General features: G+C 43.3%; 1 protein-coding gene across 2 annotated transcripts in view; it reads right to left on the bottom strand.

The window, feature by feature from the left end:
- plcd4b (phospholipase C, delta 4b) overlaps window positions 1-18,142 on the bottom strand; it is a 57,311-nt gene extending 39,169 nt beyond the window's left edge. For both annotated transcript variants that reach the window (XR_014619511.1, XM_084310768.1), the window contains exons 1-9: window positions 17,806-18,142; window positions 12,617-12,665; window positions 12,150-12,308; window positions 10,344-10,572; window positions 7,063-7,192; window positions 6,589-6,823; window positions 6,031-6,232; window positions 5,055-5,199; window positions 2,856-3,008 (exon numbers count right to left, since the gene is read on the bottom strand). Coding sequence is in view for 1 of the 2 variants with exons in the window: in XM_084310768.1 (XP_084166894.1) it covers window positions 2,856-3,008; window positions 5,055-5,199; window positions 6,031-6,232; window positions 6,589-6,823; window positions 7,063-7,192; window positions 10,344-10,572; window positions 12,150-12,308; window positions 12,617-12,638 (1,275 nt within the window). In the remaining variant the exon portion in view is untranslated. The remainder of the gene's footprint in view (window positions 1-2,855; window positions 3,009-5,054; window positions 5,200-6,030; window positions 6,233-6,588; window positions 6,824-7,062; window positions 7,193-10,343; window positions 10,573-12,149; window positions 12,309-12,616; window positions 12,666-17,805) is intronic.
- Between the last annotated feature and the right edge of the window lie 5,893 nt (window positions 18,143-24,035).

Raw genomic sequence — 24,035 nt, forward strand, 5'->3', positions numbered from 1 at the left:
ATGGAGGTATTGAACTGAAAAGAGAACCTCAATAAATCAGAGAAAAGAGAAGAAAAAAAACAAGAAAAAAGGAAGAGAACATTAACTTAGATCTTAAAAGAGCTTTGCTATGCTTAAACATCTAAAGTATAAATTGGAGAAGTAGTGGAAATATTTCCAATTAATAAAAAGCAGTTTTTAAATACGTATATGCAGCATTTCCCCTGGCCAGGGGTGGGCAATGATCCGTTGTGAAGAATGTTATTCCAGCGGGCCGCTGCTGTGATGGTTCTGTGGTTCTGCAGCTAGATGCTGTTGGTTATTCCCCCGAAGGGCTTCTGGTAGTATGTCTGGCCACGTATTGCTGTTATTCCAGAATGTTCCCTATATCAAATAATGTTTTAGATGTTCTAGATTATTCCAATATGTCGTTTTTACAGTGTTAGAATGTTCCAGTATGTTCTGGAATGTTGTTAGAATCCCATACTCTTAAAATAAGGATCACTTCAACGCCATGTTCATCTTCTCTATATCGTTCCAATTTTGAATCCAATATGTCCGCAATAATAGAAGCCCAACGGGGAAAACATTCAATAACTCTGAGCTCGTAGGTCTCTCTGTCCCAAATCATCGGTTCATTAAAGTTTATACTATATGGTGTCCATGCCTAACAGAGATTAAAAGGCCATTTATACACTATCCTGCGTTTTGTGCTGCCATGTATTTGGCTGCATCTTCAGGCGAGTTGAGGAAAACCCTTGCTCCTTGTTTATCGACGATGCGAAGTATTGCAGGGTATATTAATAGGGGTCTGTATTTCTCCAGATAGAATTTAGACATCACCGTCTTGAACTTGGTTCGTAGGACCACCACGTCCCGACAATAATCTTCAAAACAGTGTATTGATATATCCTTGTATTTCAGATTGCCTTTCATCCTGCGAGTTTCACGAATAATCATTTCTTTTATTCTGACTTGGCGCAGGATAACCAATATCACTCTGGGTCTAACGTTATTGTCACTGGATCGGGTCCCCTAGCACTGCTCCACCTCGGGTACTTTAGGAAGGATCGCTGGTCCCAGGATTTTCTGTAATTCTGTCGCAAACTCTTCAGGGTGTATGCAGCTCATCGACTCATCCAGACCGACTATACGAATATTCAGCTTGCGACTTTGATATTCCATCTCGAATATTTTGGCTTTCTGTTCTTCATTGATTCGCTTAAGCTCAACCGTTATATCGTTGAGCTCCGTATTGAGTTCTTTGTAGTTTCCCTTCATCTCAGCCGTTAGATTAACGTTGATATCATCTACGTCTTTGTAGATCCGAACGAAATTTTGTTGGTGGTCTTCCAGGCCTGTTTCCAGTGCCACGGTGCGCTTAATATGTGCTTCGGCGTCCACTCTTAGCGCTTCTATTTAGCATTCGATAGATTCTTTGATAGCATCTACTTTTTCGGTTATTGACTTCTCCATTTTTTTCATTTCATTTTTCATTTCCCGGATGATATATTCCGTGTTTTTCCGAAACGAAGAAAAAAAATAACGGGTGAGCAGCTGTGTCACATGCGACTTACTCCATTCTATAGCTGACCGGAAGTCCACAGTTCTTACGTGTGTCTGTGTCGCTCTCTCTGTTCGCTCTCTCTGTCCACTCTGTTCTGGGGCGGTACCTCTGTGCGCTATTCTTCTGTTCATGTCTGTGCACCTCGTGTACGAGCTGCTCCTGCGTGCTGCTCGTGGCGCCAGTAAAGCTCTTTATCTGTGATTGTGCTAGCTCGTGGGCTCTAGCTATATCTATCGCTTTGTCTAACGACAAGTCTGATCCAACGTTTAATAGTTTCTCTCTTACTTTTGCTGAGTGTATGCCAAACACTATACGTTCTCTAACCATCTCATCATTGTTCACATATGCACAGTCCTTCACGAGTAGTTTCAATGCAGTGACAAATTGTTCAAATGACTCGCTAGGTTGCTGGGTTTTTTCATGGAATTTGTACCTAGCGAAAATCGTATTCCTCCTTGGAAGTACGTATGCTTCGAAATTGTCATAGTAGCTCTTCAATACCTTTGCTTCATCTGCACTGAGAGTCCATGTGTTGTGAATGTCTCTCCCTTTTTCTCCGCTCCACAGTAGCAGGTAGCTACATTTCTCGTCCTCTCCTTTCTTCTTGAGTGGGCCCGAAAACATTAGCTCCGCGTGCTGTCTGAACTTCTTCCATTCTCCCGGTAAGTCCAGAGAATCCCAATTCATCCGTGGCGACGGGACTCCGTTGATATCCATGTTCATCCCACTTCAGACACCATGTCGTATTCGATTTAAAGAGAATAATCTTCAGGACGAGGAGATTGCATTAAGAGGTTTATTCAAAGGTAAGCATGAGGTAAGCATGAGTGTAACTCCATCCACGGCTGGCAGCCAACTGACTGTCAGGACCCCTTGTCAGGTATACATAATAGGAAGGTGCGCCTGGCGCGCCTGTCGTAAAATGATATATTCAAAGCATGAATATTACAGTGGCGACTGCAAGTCGGCAGGGAATGGAGCCATTTCTCCCAACTCATGTCTAGCCAAAGTCAAAATAAATAATAGAATTGCTTGAAAAGGTTTGCATGCATCCTATTGACTTAAGCTACACCTGCGTTGCTAACAGCAGCTGTGAAAACCTGCTGCTCGTCCTGAGGATAAATACTGCTTCTGCATCATGTTTAACATACTCCTGCAATCCAGGCTGATTATAACTGGCATGAGATCATTCAGTCAATTCTAATTCATTAAACAATCCTCAATTCTTCTTTTACTGGTCGGATTTAGCTTTTCAACTAAAATACTAGAAACCCTTAAAAGTCCCAAAGTGTGTAAGCAGGTGTATAACCTGTGGAGAAGGTAATTGCTGGGGAACTTGTCCATCTAGAGGCCCCCTCAGCAGCCGGTCACCCAGGATCTGGTCAAGATGTTGGGCCATGACCCTCTGTTGCTCCACGCCACAGTGGTTCTCCAAGGACAGGATTACAGGGAAGTCTGATGCCTGCAAAATAGGAAGGAGGCCAGGGTCACTCGTTGGGGTGAAACTCATCATAATTTTCACGTAAGAAGCTCTGGCTAGTTGCAAAGTCAATGGGGTCAAGCCTACTCCACAGTACACACAAAGTGATTTCAATGAGCTTCTGTCAGCTTGTACAGACAGGAGCTTGGCCCCATTGACTTTGCATTAGTTTGTCGCTAACAATCCTGAGAAAGGACTCTACTGATCAACATCCTCGTTGGTAAGTAGGAAATAGGGCCAGGGTTCCAAAAATCAAAGCTACCCCTTTAACCCTAAAGCGATATTTAAGATATTTGATTGTTTGGATTGTAGACTCGCTACAATCACCATAGGTCTATGGAGTCTAAACAGTCCTCACCATTACAGAATAGAATAGAATCTTTATTGTCATTGTTGGTACAACGATATTGAGTTTAGAGCATCACCACTGACATACAAACATACTGAATATAGCATAATAATAATATCAATAATAACAATGTCCCAAGTGCAATAGTGCTAGTGCAATAAATAGTACAGTGACAGTCCAGTTGAGTTAATGGATGGCGCTCTCCCTAACACAGAGGTTTGGTATTTCCCATTTCTATTATGATTATATTGTTTTGTTCAAACTATTGTATTCATTAACTCATTCAGCGCCAAAAACAATATATCTTGTTTTTGAGCGCCAAAAACGAGATATCTTGTTTTTAGTTCCTTTTTCCTTTTTTCTATTTTCTCATACTAAACACTTGCGCAGACCTTGTGAGTGTGGATTGGACCTGCAATGACGATTGAATCCCGCCAGGTGGCAGTATCGCCAGCTTAGTGTGGGCCGCCCCACAGCACCCAAAGCACTAGGACTCTAGTAGGGAGCGAGCAGCAGTGAGCAGGACAGCCAACTAACGTTCGACAATGGCGATCGCCTAGAGCAAACTATTGGATATTATGAAGAAGACAAAATGGATTATATGGATGATGATTATGGACGATAAGGTGCGTTTCCACCAGACTATGTTGGACTCAGCACTTCTGGTAAATCATAAAAATACTATAGTCAAACCGGCCGATGAGGAAACCTATTCGGCTCTGTCTATAGTCAGACTATAGACGAAGAAGACAACAGATGAGGGCCACCTAACGTTATATGTATTGATCCTGTTCTGATTCAAGACACTTGGACTCGGAGAGAGAGTGGAGTACCTTCTGACAAAGGTAACATCTATTTTACGTCTATTTTACCGAACCCCATCCTAAAACATGATTTTGTAATGATCACAGTGTCGGGAAAACGACCCCCCCCCCCCCCCCCCCCCCCGATGCCTTTGTGAAGAAACATAAGGTTGTGTACCTTCTGACAAAGATAACATCTATTTTACCGAACCCCATCATAAAACATGCGTTTGTAATGATCGCAGTATCGGAAAACGACCCCCCCCCCCCCCTCCCCGGCTTTGTGAAGAAACTTGGTCGTGTTTACTTTTGACCTGGCAATAATATAGGTTTCAGGCGAGCAGCTGCGAGATTTACGCATACGCCGCACAAAACACACTATATCTCACGATCTAGAAAACCAGCCTGTATTATTGTGAAACAAGGCGATGTTTAACGTGGTATAGAGCACAAACGAAGGTATGTAGAAATGAACTGTTTTGTCCCTGTTGGACTATAAATAGTGCCTGTCAAATGAGCCATACTATTGTCTCCATAGCTATAATATAGAATATTCCGCAAACATCGTGAAAATGGTCAATAACGCTAGCACCAGGGAGTAAAAATGGAAAAACAGTGGCAGTCAATGAGTTAATTGTTAAAATGTATTGAATAATACAACTAAAGAAAATTCCTTCCCCCTTTTATTGTTTTTAAGTTAACTTGGTTCTCATAATTTCAGAGATTTGTTTAGAACCAAAATATTTTAAGTAATGTTTATTTTATTTAGTTAACTGTGAAAACGGTGCAATACCAAGGGGGGGCTCTTTTGTCTAGAGGTCACTGTTTGATGGTAATACATACCTTTGAGGCAGATTGTTATGTATTGTTGCCCACCTTGAAGGCATATTCCCCAACTGTGGCGACAACGTCTCTGAAGAGGATCTTGGAGGTCAGGGTGTGGCCGTGATACACCACCGGCTCCCCATCACTGCCATCCCAGCAGTCCACCTCAACACAGCGACAGCCTCGCTTCAGGGCTCTGCACACACACACGCGCACGCACGCACACACACAGTGTTCCTGAAAAAAATGGAACTCAGCAGGAATCAGTGATCACACTTCCTTCCAGCCAAGACTCTGTCAACCTTTTCCCCTTTGATATCTGCTTCTATTGTGTGGCTTTAGTGAAGTCTTGTCATATGAGCCATAGTGTGTCCAGCAGTGTTGATGTCGATTCATATTTAATTCAGTCGAGACAAAGTGTAAATGGGAATTGTATTGATGGTTATAATTTTTTTTAAATGGACTTACCTGACACTCAGACTGAATCATCATCACTTGTATCATATTTCACGTCATACCTCAGGTGTTATTGTGATATAACAGTATATAAGTAGCATAGTAACTGATGCTGATTGGCCTGGTTGAAGGTCCAACCAGAGAAGGCACCAATCAGGGCAGAAGGACCATACCCTGAATCAGAAAATTATTTAAATGTAGGCGGGACTAGCGGCAAGGGATTCAGGGGTGGAAATCAGTCAAGGATGGAACAATATTCATATGCCAAAGATTTTTCAGTATTTCAGTTTGCTTCCTCTCCACACCATCCCTACCTCCCTCCTCAGAAATATAGAAATATTTTTTATAAAAAAAATTTAAACTTAAAACTTTCTTTGCCATTATTCATCTTTAGCTACTTTTAGTTTTCTTGCAGTGTTGGTGATGAAAAAATTCTAGCTCTTTATACTGTTGCACGTGTTGCAACCTGCTTCGGACAAGGTCTGCTAACTACCCTGTATTTTAGAAAAAGAGAAGAACAGAAAATCGTACTGAATTTAATGTAAATATGAGCTCGACCCTGGTGTCTTACTGTATGTAGGCCTCCTGGCTGCTCTGTCCTCTGAGCTGGTCGTCCATCAGGTAGGTGTTGTGTGACGAGGAGATGAAGTAGTGGCTGAGGGGCTGTCTCATGTCCTGGTGGAGGTCCCTACAGCCCGGCTCTAAGACGGAGCCCTCTGGGGAACACAGGTACACCTGGAAGCCGTCTAAAGACATGGCACCTTGCTTCTTGGCTGCCAGAGACGACAGAACAGAGACGAGACGAGCGGTGCTGAGAAACTGACCTATCTTAAATCCCGCCCTCTTGTCTTGATCCTCCAATCACAACTGTCTGTGTGATTGTATTTATTTTTTATTGAATTTTAGATGTTGAATCTAATCAGAATAATGACCATGAAGTATCATTTGAACCATCTCAAACAATGCCATTCGATGATGTCATTTGAGTTGAGTTCTAAAAGAGGCATTTTCCACAAATCAAAAACTCAAAACTCACAAAATAAAACTACTGAAAGAAATCTTGGCAAAATAGAAAAATATTTACTTTTGCAGAAATATTTTGGCTTAAAAAGGCAAAAGCTGTCATTACCAGTGTCGGATGGTTCATAGCGGTGGATGAGCTCCTGCACATGCTGCTGGACGCTGCTCTCTCCCTCCTGCTGCTCCTGTCTTAGGAAGCTCTCCAGCTCATCTGGGTTCAACTTGTCTCCATCTTCAGAATAGTCCTGGAACACCTTCCAGACCTCATCTCTCTGGGTCAGCATCTTATAGAAGTGGACAAACTCCTCGTTCTCCAAAGAGCCTGACTCTGACTTGTCAGCCATCTAAGGCAAATAAATACATAAAAGAATAGATACACAGATAAGTCAAATAAGGTGGTAGGTAGGCAGACGGACAGGCAGACATGAATATAGATGGATAGAAACTATTTCCACATACAAAGTTGTTTTTGTTTAGTGAGGATGTAAGTCAACAGCATATGAATTGGATCTTGTTATCAGCATACAGTAGCTTACTGCGGCTTTGCATTATACTTTTCCTGACGCCACTGTTAAAAACTTACCGTGAAGAGATGAAACATGTGCTCCTCATTCATGTCCACGTTCATCATCTTCAGCAGTTTGCGCACCTCTTTGAAGTTCATCCGTCCATCCTTGTTTTTGTCCGCCTTCTGGAACCAGTCCCACACCCACCTGCAGCTGGTTAAGGGAAAACCAGTCTATTGAAGAATAAAATATTTAACATCCTATAGGAGCCATCAGTTACACATTTTTTTTCTACTTTGTGTTGTATATTTTATATTGTATATATGTATATTGAACACTTTTGTTTACACTTGTTTACGTACTTTTGACTTTCTATTTTAAACGTATCTATTTTTTTTTATCTAGCACACTCTCAGGAGCAGAACAGAAAAAAGCATTTCATATAAAAGTATTCTGTATTTTTGTATGACAACTAATAAAGAAACTTGAAACTTGAGTTTGCTGACAGATGTCCCATGAGGAAGACTTGCATTAATTATGATAAGATAAGATAAGATATTCCTTTATTGGGCGGCTACGTGGCGCAGTGGGCAAGGCGCTCGCAACGAATGCTGGAGACTGGGCTCGAACAGGATGCCTCCTGTTCGAGCCTTGCTCTCCACATTGCTTTCAGTTTAGCTGGTCGTCCACAGTAATACACATTGGCCGTATTACGGGGAGGGAAACTGAAGGGTGGGGATCGGGCGTTGTGGACAGCGACTCCTACAGGTCGGTTGGTGCGCCTGCGCAGTAGAATCAATAAGCGACGGGGGCGGGGCCCCTCCAAAGCCCACACCCCCGACGCTGAAAGATCGAGCCGCGCAGGTGAAAAGATGCGACGGCTGTTACCTCGAGTATCGGAGGGGACTCGTGCTATGTATGACTTAGTCCACATTGCAGCCGGCTTGTGGGAGGCAAGGAACAACGTTCGAAGACAGGGGAGGGTTGAATTGGACTATATGAAAATTGGGATGGGAGAAAAATAGAAAATGGGAGAAAAAGTGGATACAAAAAAATATATATTCCTTTATTGATCCCCTTGTGTAAATTCGGTGTCATAATCATAGGTTGTCATCACTTGAACAAGAAATTTTTTCACACTGGGCTACGCTACACCCATAATACATATGAACTACGGTGTGGAGAAGTAACTGTGTTTCTTTCTCTATTTGTTTAACCAACTAAATTGGTTCGTATTTGCTATTAAAGAAAAAAATATATATTTGGTGTGGAATTTAGAAATTCTTGAATTTTAGCTTTATAATAATTGCCACTGCCACTATATTAAAGCATCAATATAATTTACAATGACGAGGGCTGTCTTAAATACTTCGAAGCTTCGAAGCTTCGTTCGATGGCACGAGCTTCGAACATTAAAAAAAAATCGAAGTAAAAAAAAAAAAAAAAAATGTTGCCTCCAAAATCTTGCGCTTCCATTCCAATGAAACTAAAGTAAGTGGCGCCTCGACTCCACCTCTCTACAACAAGCACGTGGAGATTATCTGCAGCAGACATGTCGACGAAGAAGTCATCAGACGTGTGGTTACACTTTAAAATATGCAAAGACAATGCCCAAAAAGCCGAGTGACAGATATGCCAGAAGAAAATGGCATATCACAACTCTACAACAACTTTGTCAAATCACCTAAAAAACGTAAGTATCGTTGTACACGACGGCGACACCACACAAAACATTAATAAGGCTATGCCTATGCTGCTATGACTAATGTGTTACCAAGTTGGGTAATTTAATTGTAATCATCTGCTTGTGTAGGTGCATTGTCTGATATAATTATAAATTATAAATTATAAATTAAATATAATATAATTGTTTGCTTGATACACGAAGGTTGCAACATAATTATGTAATGTCATGTCGTTGGCTGTGAGAGAAGCCCCACTGCACCCAGGCAGCGCAAGGGGCTACTTAATTAATGAATCCAATCCACTTTATTTATAGAGCACATTTAAAAACAACAAAGTTTACCAAAATGCTGTACAAGTCCCACAACATAAGGAAAAAAAAGAAAAGAAAATTATAATAATTCTTTTTTTGAAGCTTCGAATTAAAATCGAAGCTCGGCCCGAAGCTTCGATTGCCAAAAAAAGCTTCGAAGGTCAGCCAAGACCTGACAGTAATAATGAAGTATGACTTCAGATTATTTGTTTTACAAAGTTGTATTTAACAAACAAAAGCCTAGATACTCAGCATGGCCTTAAACATTGTATTGGCAATTCCAAACTGACCATTTTATAAGTTCCTCAATAGTAGTTCCTCATCTTCCCCCAAAAAGTGTATCTTCTTGTGTAAGGACTCTACCGATTAACACCATCATTGGTAAGTAGGAAACAGGGCTAAGGTTCCAAAGAATTTGACCTATTCCTTTAATGTCAGTCTTTACCAAAATATTAAACTAGGGTGCCACCCGTACAGGAAAACCAGGCGTGGATAAACAGGATGTGGACGTGAGGGAAGAACAATTCTCACTGTAGGACTTGGCAGCGGTGTGTGATGGACACAATGGACTGACTGCCATGGCAGGTCCACAGAAACCACTCTTGTCAGAAATATGAATCATGAATAAAATCTAATCATGACAGAATTTGAGAAATATTGATAGAAAACACATTATTCATGTTTTGGCGAATACGATATTCAGATTTGCAATCATCCCTAATACAAACTCTTGTATTCTGTCCCAGCATTTAATGTTACACATGCATGCTGTTGAGTTATTTTATTAAGCTGTATTTAATGCTTGATGTAATAAGTGACCTCTGGTAGCATTGCTTAGCAGACAAATTCAAACACATTAACATTCTGTTTAGCCATGCCATGGATCTTCTCTTAAGTGCTTGTGGCAAACTAGAGAGGCTAAGCCACACCCACATTTGCCTCTATAGAACTAACCTTCTAATGATGTTTGTCTTGTCATTATGACAGCTATGAACCCCTTGGGACCAAGTCTCATAAAAACATTAAAAACTGAGTCCTGTTAAGACAATCTGTGCATGTACATAGTCACGTGTGTGTGTGTGTGTGTGTGTTTTATAAGTTACATAGTGTAACCTCCCACCCACACACACACCAAATCTAGATTTACCATATATTTCAAGATTTATCCTAGAATTGTGCGCTACCAGGGATGTAGTGGAGAGGGAGTGCAGGGTAACCCCCCCCCCCCCCCCCCCCCCCCACAGTAGGTAACAAATAATAACAAATAATCTGTCCTAATCCTAATAATCTGAATAGATTTTATGTGTGAGATCATGATGTCCACTATTATTGCACTATATATCAACCAAACTAGAAGGATACTGGTCCAGCCTCTCCTGATCATCCATGTTTTCAGCCTTGTGAATCAGCTTGCGCATGCCTCTGACCCAGGCCTGGGCCTCTTCCGCAGATTCTGCCACCAAATCCAGGTTGCCTTGGCGACCGTGGAACACCAGGGTGAAGCAGCGGTTGGCAGGGAACTCCTCTGCGATGCTGAGCAGGACCTCCGACTGGTGGCCCTCGCGCACCACCTCCACCTCGCTTACCGAGACTGGGGAGGAAAAGGTGGTAGTAGTGGTGGTGATGATCGTGGTGGTAGTAGTAGTGGTGGTGGTAGTAGTGGTAGTGGTGGTGGTGGTGGTGGTGGTGATGGTGATGGTAGTAGTGGTGATGGTGGTGGTAGCAGTAGTGGTGGTGATGGTGGTGGTGATGGTAGTGGTGGTGGTGGTAGTAGTAGTGGTGGTAGTGGTGGTGGTGGTGGTGGTAGTAGTAGTGGTGGTAGTGGTGGTGATGGTAGTGGTGGTGGTGGTAGTAGTAGTGGTGGTAGGAGTAGTAGTAGTGGCAATGGTGATGGTAGTGGTGGTGGTGGTAGTAGTAGTAGTAGTAGTAGTAGTAGTAGTAGTAGTAGTAGTAGTAGTAGTAGTAGTAGTAGTAGTAGTAGTAGTAGTAGTAGTAGTAGTAGTAGTAGTAGTAGTAGTAGTAGTAGTAGTAGTAGTAGTGGTGGGTGGGGCAGGGGGTATTTTGTTAGGATTCACTTCTAAGTATAGAATAATTTAAACCTGGATAAGAGAAAAGGGCAAGATAACAAGCTCAAATCCACAATAGCTGCAACCTTTTTGCGATAGGCCACTCCCATTACCACGCCCATTTTTGCCAATTGACATGGATTGGACACACAAACATGCCTTCATACACTTGCCCTCCCTGCCAAATTACAGCCTCCTATGGTGAAAGCTGTGGCCGCTAGAGGGTGGGACATTTTTGTGGACCGACCGACCAACAGCTAAAATCATGAATTTCTTAAGCAAGGGAACTTTGAGCACTGTTTCTCATTTGTGTCACACATTTTTCTGCTCTAGAAATTAAACTGGAGATTTTTTTTTTACATAGTTCTAATGCGTAAAATGTAAAAAGAAATATCTGTGAAAAAACGATCATGCATCTTTTACTATCATGCACTTTGCTAACTAAGGAATCTAAATCTTCCCGTCCAATCTTTCGCCGTCGACTAAAGACACACTTCTTCAACCAATATCTGAAATGAGAAAATAAAAATGTATGTAAAAAAAATAACCCTAAACTAACCTTACTGTCATAATATACTAACCTACACTGTAGCAGCACTCAACACTTTGATGAGCATCGTTATTCAGCTGATTTGAGTTGTGCCCTTCCTGATGACTTGTCTCACAGAACTTGTAAGTCGCTTTGGATAAAAGTGTCAGCTAAATGACTAAGTGTAAATGTAAATCTACCGTGCCTATATATTACTACCTATTATGCTAATATGTATACTCCTATGAACTCAAGACTGTAGCACCCAAGTTCAACACTGTTTGACAAACAATGTTACTTACCCTTAGCTGCCAGAGTATACCCTTCCTGCTGATTTGTACATAACTTGTAAGTTGCTTTGGATAAAAGCGTCAGCTAAATGACTCATTGTAAATGGTTTGCAGCAGTTGTTGATATTTCATCATCTTGATTAGAAAGGCTTCCTCTGTAGTCGAAAGTACAACCAACCTCTAGAATGAGCGCGCGCACACATGCACGCACACACACACACACACACACACACACACACACACACACACACACACACACACACACACACACAGCTGTACTCACAGGTGGAGTGGCCTATCCCTGCCCACCTGGACTTGTACCAGATGGTGAACCCATCGTCGAGGAGGCGGTAATGGCGTTGCTTCTTCCACGAGCGTGACTTTACCTTCCTGAGGGTCGACCCTGCCAGCATCACTTTGAGGTCTTTGTCGCCCTGGAGATCTAGAAAGAGTAGATGAGAAAGAGAAGAAAGAGTAGAAGCTGTCAAGCTGAGGGTCAAAGGTCACATGAGAACACTGCTCTGTCACAACACACGCCAAATTCCATGGAAAGGAAGGACTACTGATTGCGTAACCACTGTAAAAAAAAATCTGTAGTCTTACTGTGTGTTTGTGAGAAACTGTACAAGACAAGTTACTATTTTTTGGTAATTAGATTACTGGTAATTAGATTATTCCATCACCATGCCCATGGGCTCCACATTTCAATGTGCCTATTTTCAGTTTGTCAGCTGAATTGAATTTACTCACGTGAACTTTTTGGAGAATCCATCGTTGTCCTTGATCAATGGGCATTTGTCTGTTAAAAAGAAACAGAGTGGTTGTGATCACACAATTGCAGCTCAGTTTCTCATCTTCTATTTAACTATAAAGAAAGGAATATTGTTGTGTTGTATTGTAATTAATCTGTGTATATCTTTAATCTTTAATCTACATCTATTTTAATTTTAAAAACCGGGCTGTCATTATTGTTAGTATTATGTCGGTAATAGCCCTGTGATTTATAGTGGATTTCTACTGTAAATGTTTGTATGTCATGTCAAAAATAAAAATAAAAAAACATTTGTTCACAAAAAGAAAGGAATATATGTCTGTATGCCAGTGGCGGCTGGCCACTAGGGGCGCTCGGGCGCCGCCCCCCCCCCCCCTGGTTAACCCTGGATAAAAGAGAAGAATAAGAAATATAAATAACCGTTTTCCTGAACAGGAAGTGACTCACTGTCTGATAGAGAATACGTTCCGTTACCGTAGCCGCATTTCTCCTCGCCGCATTTCTCTCGGGCTAGACGCAATAGCGCTTTGAGTGCGCGTGCACGCCATGCACTGTTTCATTGCTGTATCCGTCGCAGCCAATCAGTGCGTAACGCGCTGTGCGTTGAAATATGATGTATTATGATGGAACACGGGCGCGTTTTGAAGCGGTCTAAGCAAGAGGCGTCTATAATTTCCGTAGCCGCATTTCTCAGAGACGCTCTCTGATTGGCCGACGCGGCGACGACATTACTTTTCCGTAGCCGCATTTCTCGGTTTTGCTTAAAAGTGGACGGTAGAACGCCAGGTAGTTTGCAGGATGTTCGATGCTGTGTGGTGTTGTGATGCAGTCTCGAGTCTGGACAGTGGGCAGTGGATATACATCGACAACAGTCTGGGGGACAGTCAGTGGACATACACTTTATCAAGCCCTCCGGCTGGACCACGTTTCAATTAAACAAAGTGAGTTAATTCTCTCTCTCTCTCTCTCTCTCTTAGCCACTCAGCTAACGTTAGCCGCTGTTAGCCACTCAGCTAATGCTAAACTAACTAACTAACGCTCTCTCTCTCTCTCTCTCTCTCTCTCTCTCTCTCTCTCTCTCTCTCTCTCTCTGGAGTGGAGTTTCGTTTGGATTGAAAATAAGTGGCTTATGGCTTGTTCAATATCGTCTATGTTTGAATGAATGAATGAATGAAAACTTTATTAACAGATTGCAGAATGGGTACAATACAGTACGGCTCAATACACACAATTGTTAAGGGGATGCAGACCAGAGAAAGACGTTTGTCTTGTTTACATCAGGGTCCCCCATTTTCGATTCATATCGATAGTTTAATAGCTAGCCTTGGCTCGTTTAACAATATGCAAAATATGTGTACAGCCCTGTACTCATACTGAAGTTATTCTTGGTATATACTACTACACATACTAGGTCTGATTGTGTAACGAATCGATTCCACATCGCGCTGTGTGTGAGAGAGAGAAAGAGAGAGGAGAGATAGAGGGGGATACTAATTAATTCCGCCCCCCCCCCCCCGTGAAGAATTCACGAGCCGCCACTGCTGTATGCGTGTCTGTCCTTTGCATATCATGGACTAGCTGTCTAATATCATCTCATCTCAGAACCAAGATATCTCATCTAATCGCATCCCAGAGCCAGGTTATCTCATCTAATTTCATCTCAAAACCAGGCTGTATCATCTAATTTCATCTCAGAACCAGGCTGTTTAATCTAATCTCATCCCAGAACCAGGCTGTCTCATCTAATCTGTCTCAGAACCAGGCTGTCTCCTCTAATTTAATCTCAGAACCAGGCTGTTTAATCTAATTTCATCCCAGAACCAGGCTGTCTCATCTAATCTCATCCCAGTACCAGGCTGTCTCATCTAATCTCATCCCAGAACCAGGTTATCTCATCTAATTTCATCTCAGAACCAGGCTGTCTCATCTAATTTCATCTCAGAACCAGGCTGTTTAATCTAATCTCATCCCAGAACCAGGCTGTCTCATCTAATCTCATCCCAGTACCAGGCTGTCTCATCTAATCTCATCCCAGAACCAGGCTGTCTCATCTAATCTCATCTCAGAACCAGGCTGTCTCATCTAATCTCATCCCAGAACCAGGCTGTCTCATCTAATCTCATCCCAGAACCAGGCTGTCTCATCTGATCTCATCTCAGAACCAGGCTGTCTCATCTAATCTCATCCCAGTACCAGGCTGTCTCATCTAATCTCATCCCAGTACCAGGCTGTCTCATCTAATCTCATCCCAGTACCAGGCTGTCTCATCTAATCTCATCTCAGAACCAGGCTGTCTCATCTAATCTGTCTCAGAACCAGGCTGTCGCCTCTAATCTCATCTCAGAACCAGGCTGTCTCATCTAATCTGTCTCAGAACCAGGCTGCCGCCTCTAATCTCATCTCAGAACCAGGCTGTCTCATCTAATCTCATCTCAGAACCAGGCTGTCTCATCTAATCTCATCTCAGAACCAGGCTGTCTCATCTAAACTAATCACATGTAATCTCATCTCATCTCAGTACCAGCCTACAATAGAGAATGTCCCTAACTGACTGACTCACACTGAAACACACGTGTGAGTGTTTTGGCTGGATCCATCTTAACTAGGCTTGCCTGGTCCTGTTTTTTTGTAAATACATCACAGGGAACATTATCAAATTGAACAGATAACTGTAATGTTATCAGGGGTTCTTATTCTTGTCGTGTCCACAAGACAGTAAATTACAAGGCTTGGCTAGATGTGGTTCAACCACAGCTGAACACATTGCTGTCCCTTCTCATTGAACTCTGCCAAGTCCGATGCTGTGCAGGGCTGTTCTAGCAGGGGGCATATCAGGAGGTGCTGCATGGTCTGTGTTTCAGTGCCACAATCACACACAACGTCCCCATCATTTATGTATTCCCAATTGGCGAGAGTGGCTTTTGAATGGCCAACACCAGATCTTATTCTGTTTAGGCATTTCCACACTGCATAGTTGGTGTCTGCTCCAGGGGGCAGTGCCTCGCTCGCCTTTAGCTCCATTGTTGCTGGTGGGAGGTTGTCAAGTCTTTCTTCCCACATCACATCAGGGGTTAACAACTGATATCTTTAGAAAACATGGATCAAACACACAGAGGAAGGTATCTTCAGGCCTGTGTCCCAGTGTTCCTGTCTGACCACTGTCCTTTCCTTACATTGTCCTTAAAACAACAGAAAACACACACACACAGACACGCCCACACACACACATACACACAAACACACACACACTCTGAGACTCTTGTGGATCCAATGAGCCCAATTGTCTTCATGTGTGATGATGTTAGTCCCCATAGTAGCCATTGCATTGTAGTGAGACAATTCGTTTTTTAACACTTGACCTCACTGTATACAATTACCTATTGTGACTTCTAGGATTATCACAGCCTCATGAAACTTTAAAACCACAAATTAGAGACCTAGCATTTAGAGGATGTCTGGCTCCCCTAGGTATATCGACAATAAGGGGGGATTTCTGAGCAAAAGCACAGAAGTGCTCACCATCCAATCACCGCAAAATGCAATTCTTACACAAATCTCCAAATGTCAAAAGTTTTTTATACCAAATTACAGCATGGGTTTTTCTGTGGCGTTCCTCGAGGTCTTGGTGTCTTAATGTAGTATTTTGGGGGGACTTCTGACCATTTTTATAAATTCTTGAGGAGTATTTTTTTTCTTTTTTTTTTTACATTTTTGCACCAAATATGTTTAACAAATCAACCCAATAATTGCTGCAACAATTTATGAGACATAGTTGAGAATGGGAATGGCCATCATACATTTCCATCATAATGCTCTAAGCCTTTATACAATCCACAACATTTGAATAGGTGTCCTAACCAAGACACTGTGTTTATTACAGATTTATGACTAGAAGAACTTGACACGCTAAGCTGCATCTCTGAAATGAATCTTTCAGATGATGGATGCCACCTCTATGTTGCATCTACTGTTAACCTGCTATCTCCCTCTAAAGATCCCCTGCTCCCCCCCCCCCCCCTGAAAAAAAGACAAACATGGGTCTATGGTGGGTCTCTAAGGGTTAAAGAGTTAAAGAAATGGTATTTTTTAAATTAATTCTAGGTAAGCTAATTTCTTCCTCAGCGTGGAAATGTTGCCATTTGGAATGAAAACCCAAGACGCTGCTGAGACTAGAAGACAAAGGAATACATTCATGATAATTTTACAACTTGTTAAATATAGCCAGTGCTGTGAAAAGAGGACATGAAAGCAGTCACTCATTTCCATGAGCTTTTCCACTCCATAAACCCCAGTTGATAGTGAAGTTGTATAAGCTCACATGGTCAGATCACATACTGTATGGTTTTTTCAGACCGTTTCATACGGTGTGTTGTGTTATTTTGAGGGGCCATGTTTTGGACAGACACTAGTCTCCAGGGAGGTGAGTCACACAGGGCCGCCTGTCCAGGGACTTTACTGACCACACACACACACACACACACACACACACACACACACACACACACACACACACACACACACACACACACACACACACACACACACACACACACACACACACACACACACACACACACACACACACACACACACACACACCACACACACCACACACACACACACACACACACACACACACACACACACACACACACACACACACACACCACACACACACGCACACACACACATACACACACACACACACGTGACTCATGGGAAAATCTGTGTCATTGAACTACGAATACAAAATATACTGAATAAGCATGTCAAGCCTTGCATGGTTGGAGTCTATTAAAACTCTAAATGTATTCGCCCCAAGGCCAATGGAATGTTTCATTTTCCTCATTTGCCTTAGACTTCCTTACTGCACAGTTACATGAGGCATTCTACAAGCAGATGAAACGGGCAGAGCCTGCCAGTCCCATGAACCCATATAGGGGGGAGGGGGGTTTACACAGTAAATTAGAACCAGAGACTGAAATATGAGACAGAAACAAAACGGCAACCATGGACTAAGCCTACAGTATATTACAATGCCATCAGCAAAAAAGACGGAGAGAGAGTGACTGACTGAGGTAGAGGTACACACTGTGACAGGAAGGGGGGAAATGGACTAAAAGTAAAAGCTGGACATTCCTTTAAAAGGAGAAAGAATGGTACTCACCCAGAAGAGAAAGATTCCCCTTGCCTTCTTCCTCTGTGCTCGGCTGGGGGTAAGACGTGGTACAGACTTCCAGGGTGTGCTCTGAGAGAGAAATAGTTCTCCCAGGGGAGGGTCTCAGATATTAGGAGATAGCACCCTGGATGGCTGGCCTAAAAGATAAAGGTCCAGAGAAGGGGTGTTTGCGGATATCTGTCCGGGACCCTGTGCATTGATCTTCAGATACAGGGTCTGCCCCTGGGACCGTTATCCCAACCAGCACTGGGGCCAAAAGAGACCGGGTGTCTGAAGGAAAGTCTGGCTCAGACGCGCTCCCTCCTCATCCAGTCTCCTCTCTGGCTGCCTGGTTCTTGGGAAACCCGATCCCCTCGACAACGTTGCTGCATGCTGGTACAGTACACTCCTCCTCCACCCTCCCTCTCTCTCCGCTCCTCCACCCTGCCCGGCTTTACTTCCTCCCTTTCCTGCCACTCCCTCACTTCCCCATCCCCTCCCTGCATCTGGCAAGGATCATTCTCTTACGCAGCCTCCCTCGCTCTGCCTGCCTTTAATCATTATTATGCATTTCTCTCTCTCTCTCTCAGACATCAGCTGATATCCATCCAGCTGATAGCTGCCTCTCCATTGCTCTGAAGGCAGTGACTCAGACGGTCTCCCCTTGTGCTTGTATCAGCACTGTTTACAGATAACAGTGTGGGAAAGGGCTGCCATAGTAAAGAAACTAAGGATGCACCAGCAATATAGGCAGACAATAGATATCGGCTTTAACAAGCACAATAGGTTTGTATCAGTTGGCTGATTGGAGAATTCATATTTTTGTGATTCTGTTACAGGGTGTTGCTTTAATAAATAAAATAAAAAGTGGGAAGTGAATGGCAGAATAATACTAATGAGGGATGTTGTATATTTTATTTCTACTTCAAAATTACCTGGTTGTGTCCTTGATAATCAACGTACAACGAGTAGCGTTGTAACCCCCACCCACACTCTGATTATCTTAGATATATGTGGGCACATCTGAAAAGCTTTATTTCTTATTCTAGCTTTATTTCTTTTCTTCTGTGTGGCGCAGTCCCATTCTTGTGAGGGCGATATCTCAGGAATGCCTTGAGGGAATTTTTTAGAATTTTGGCACAAATGTCCACTTAGAATCAAGGATTAACTGCAAAGATTTAGGTGGTCAAAGGTCAAAGGTCAAGGTCAGTGTGACCTCACGTCCGTCCCATTGTCTCGCGAATGCGATATCTCAGGGATGCCTTGAGGGAATTTCTTCAAATTTGGCACAAACGTCCACTTGGACTCAAGGATGAACTGAACTGAAAAGATTTTGGTGGTGAGAGAAAACGGGTGTTCTGGGGGTGTTTTTCAATGTAGGTGATAGATAGAATAGATTGGGGGGAGATGGGGGAGATGACTACAGCTAAAAGGGGCCGGGTCAGAGTGGTCGAAATGAGCAGGAGGTGGTTCAGAGCGAGCAGGAGTCACTGAATAGCAGCACACTGCCAGCGAGAGAATGTTTTGAATTCCGATCCAGAACACATTGATAAGAGCGAGTGTGGGCCCAGAGAGCAGGGCGGAGAGAGGTTCATCTTAATGAAACAGTAATGAAACGTTTTGAAATGTGTGAAAGGTTATTAGCAGTTGTCATGACAGCGTCGCATGACAACCAGGAGAGGGGCGGGGGCCGTCGTTGCTATGACGAAGATCTATAAGTCGAACAGTGTTTTCCGGGTGTAAGGCAGACCAAGAGCGACTAGGACTGAGATCACACAGAAGACACTCTCTCCTCTCATCACGGAGAGGGGGGGGGGAGGAAGGATGCCACATCATTATTAGTTTCGGCTACCACGAGGATGGTCTTGGCTAACGACCAGGCCTGACCACCATTGGACTGAATAGCAGAAGGACGATAGCAAGGACGATACAATTTGATAACATCTGATTATGAGGTTCTGTTTATATCAATAAACAATGCTTCTCCTTGTAAGGTATTACGCTGTGTCAAAGTGTCGAATTCTTACGAACGTGGAGAATTATTATGGTTTGCGGATCGCACTAACGGGGAGAGATAAGGATTGTATCAGCCAGTATATGAGACGTCAGGACCATTAAAAGTACAGAACGCAGAGGAATGGATGGAGAGAGGATAACACAAGAAGACGTGATACCGGCCAGATTGATCAGAATCTAACAGTTGGTTGCCGATGACAGCCGGATTTGCAAGAGATAAGAACAACGGAAAAATACTTTTCAATGCGGTGACAAGTGAACAACAGCCATCATGGACTTGAGCCAAGCCGGCAAGCGAGGCCAGCCAACCATGGGAGAGAGTCGATTCGAGCGGTCATGAGGCGAACCAGCGCTGTAGGAGAAACAGCGTTCAGGAGAAAGATGTGAGTTCACTGTGCACACACGGTTGTTTTGATCTTTTAAGCCAAATAAAAACGAGCAGATAGTGCATCCGTAAATAAGTAGCGACAGAGAAGCCAGCTGTAATAATATGAGCAGAGAGCCATGGTGTTTTGAAAATCGAGGGTTTTTATCTACAGGGAATGAAAAACAAACTGGGCCGGGGCAGAAGGAGTGTAAATGAGAGAGATGAGGAGAGGGGGGAATGCTGAACCAGACTGAAAATGTTTTATGGCGGGATTGTTATGACAAGACTGTCGCCTGAGACGGCCCACCTTAAACTGGTCGCTGTGGTCTCAAGACGGCCGGAATTTGTCGTGGCGGGAGGAAAGTCGATCGGGTGTTTACCTTAAAGTGTGTATTATGTCCGATAAGCAAGAGTTTAGTCTGGGAGAAGAATCCCCTGATATGGATAGGAAAGAGAGAAAAACAGCAGTGTTTTTAGGCCTTGGAAGGAAGGGCAGCGGCTGTTTGTTTGAGAGAGTAGCCATTATGAGCGAGACAAGATAGCCGCAAGGAGCCACGAGGAGGATGAGATAAGATGAGAGGAAATGTCAACAAATTTGCACCAAGACAAGATGGCCGCATAGCCACGAGGAGGCTAACGGATTAGAGTCAGAGAGTGACGTCAGCTAGAATACTCTAGACGGAGTTTTGCCACCATCTAGGGGGGACAGTGGGATAATGCAGGCACATTTTTGAAGATAGGTCTGTACTACCATCTAGTGGTGGAGTGGGGGAGTGATTCATCTGGGAATCTAATTAATCTACTGGGAGAGGGTGGATCTATTATAATAATAATATTGATATACAGGTTAATTAAATAGAGTTTAATTATACAATGGGTTAAATAAGAATTGCACAGAGAGATGAGGTGCAGTTAATTAAATAGGTTTAATTATGAAATAAGAGGGAGTTTGATCTCCAGTGGGGCCTTCTCACACCTGATAGATAGGCAGGGTCTTCAGAAGACACGTCACCAGAAAGAACTGGCGCGCACTGGGGGCCACCCGTGGGACGAAGAGATAGAGTTGCGCGGAGTGGGTATCGGTTAGCTGCTGGTGTCACGACGGAAGACGACAAACAGGGAACCGCCCTGTGGGATAGATAATAGGTGTGGAGAAGGTCGTAGACTAATAGAAAATACAAGGGTCGAGGGTACAGAAAACTGCTGGTGTTGTGTTTCTGCTTTCAGGGTCTGGAGATGACCGACCGCAGTGGAGACGACCAGGAGACAGACTGGAGGAGGAGGAAGCAGCAGGGGCCAGGCACCGCAGCCTGGTACACAGATCATCCACGACGAGAGAGAGGAGATGGCGGCGGTGGGAGAGCAGATGTGGAGAGGACAGCCAGAGACACTGAGCAGTAGCAGACCAGGGGAGACATTTTTGCCTAGGGGACCGCGCCCTGGAATGGGGACCAGCTCAGGAAAGGAGCCGTCGCTGAAAGGGGCCCTTGCCCTAGAAGACGGGACCGGCCCAAGATGGGGGGTGTACTGTAAGAGGGAAGGGAGCGCTCTGATTTGACGTGGGGTGTACCTAAGTAGGGGGGCCAAAGGGTTTAGGTGTGTTGTCTGGAAAGTTGCAAAACTGTGTCTTTCTCTGTTTCTCTCTCTCTCTCTCTCCTCCCTGACCGTTGTTTATCCTTTCTGGTTTAGGTGTGATGCGTGTAATGGAAAACAATAAGGCAAAACAGCAGACGGAGGGGCCCTAATTGTTATGAGTCTATTTTTGGGTATAATTAATTGAAAAACCAAGTAGTCTGTTGAAGGTTGATTAAGAATCAAAGGGGGGAATGAGAGAAAACGGGTGTTCTGGGGGTGTTTTTCAATGTAGGTGATGTATAGATTGGGGGGAGATGACCACAGCTAAAAGGGGCCGGGTCAGAGAGGTCGAAATGAGCAGGAGGTGGTTCAGAGCGAGCAGGAGTCACTGAATAGCAGCACACTGCCAGCGAGAGAATGTTTTGAATTCCGATCCAGAACACATTGATAAGAGCGAGTGTGGGCCAAGAGAGCAGGGCGGAGAGAGGTTCATCTTAATGAAACAGTAATGAAACGTTTTGAAATGTGTGAAAGGTTATTAGCAGTTGTCATGACAGCGTCGCATGACAACCAGGAGAGGGGCGGGGGCCGTCGTTGCTATGACGAAGATCTATAAGTCGAACAGTGTTTTCCGGGTGTAAGGCAGACCAAGAGCGACTAGGACTGAGATAACACAGAAGACACTCTCTCCTCTCATCACGGAGAGGGGGGGGGGGGAAGAAGGATGCCACATCATTATTAGCTTCGGCTACCACGAGGATGGTCTTGGCTAACGACCAGGCCTGACCACCATTGGACTGAATAGCAGAAGGACGATAGCAAGGACGATACAATTTGATAACATCTGATTATGAGGTTCTGTTTATATCAATAAACAACGCTTCTCCTTGTAAGGTATTACGCTGTGTCAAAGTGTCGAATTCTTACGAAGGTGGAGAATTATTATGGTTTGCGGATCGCACTAACGGGGAGAGATAAGGATTGTATCAGCCAGTATATGAGATGTCAGGACCATTAAAAGTACACAATGCAGAGGAATGGATGGAGAGAGGATAACACAAGAAGACGTGATACCGGCCAGATTGATCAGAATCTAACAGTGGTCAAGGTTACTATGACCTCACATCCGTCATATTCTCTTGTGAATGCAATATCTCAGTAACGCCTTGAGGAAATGTCTTCAAATTTGGCACTAACGTCTTTCATTGGTCTAGCTTAAGCCCTGCCCCCTTTCATATCTCATGACCCGTTTGTCATACAGACTTGTGGGTGGTGCCGTTTGACTCAGAGATCCGCTTTTATTGGTTTTATTGGTTATGTTTGCGCCACCTCCTACTCTTAAGCCCGGAGTGGAGGCATACAACCACAAGGTGTTATTTCTATTTTTATGCTATTGCTATTTCTAAGAAAGGGCCCTAACTGCTTTTGGATACATTTTCTTGCAACAATCTGTATCAGTATCAGCCATATGGGTGGGGAAAATATCAGATAATGGTATCGGCTTAAGAAGAAAAAAAATATATATATATATATATATATATATATATATATATATATATATATATATATATATATATATATATATATACTGTATACACACACACATTATACAGTATATTGATCCTCAAAAGAAACAAGAAAGGGGATCATGAAACAAGAGAACAAAAGAAGAGGCTAACTGCAACAACATAGTTAATTATTTCTATGCCTCCTATAGATTATGTTGCGTTATATCACTGCCGTACTGCCCGTTGCGAGTTTCACTTCCCCCTTCAAGGTGAAACTCTGTTGCTCTGGACAGAATCTACAGACGGACTGGGAGAATATTTAAGCATATGGAGGACTTGGGTTGCGTGATCCCAATTGTGTTAAGTGCAGTGAAACTGACGACTTATTTGGCTATCTACCATCCACACACTGTAGAGCAGACCTGAGTGACATACTGACTGTTCCCTGGTGGTTGCTCTCATGGTAGAGATGGATTCCATTTACTTTCAGTTTAATCAACTCAGACTGGAGTTGCTTGAAAATAAAACAAAAACACTGGTAGGAGGTTATCCTTGTAAATGTCTGCCAAAAGGCATATACTGTATGTTATGTTAAATGCTGAATATCAGTGCACTTTTGCCTTAGCCAAGCAGATAAGAGAACAATCGTTCACATGTGGCAACAAGCATCACATTGTCATGAAGGTTATATTTCATTTATGGCTTTGCGCTCTGCTCTATTGGAACTGTCCCTTTAATCATATGCTATCATGAACACTTTCAACCACGTGTAC

The sequence above is a fragment of the Notolepis coatsorum genome (assembly GCF_963971535.1).
Source record: "Notolepis coatsorum genome assembly, chromosome: 3".
Lineage (NCBI taxonomy): Eukaryota > Metazoa > Chordata > Actinopteri > Aulopiformes > Paralepididae > Notolepis > Notolepis coatsorum.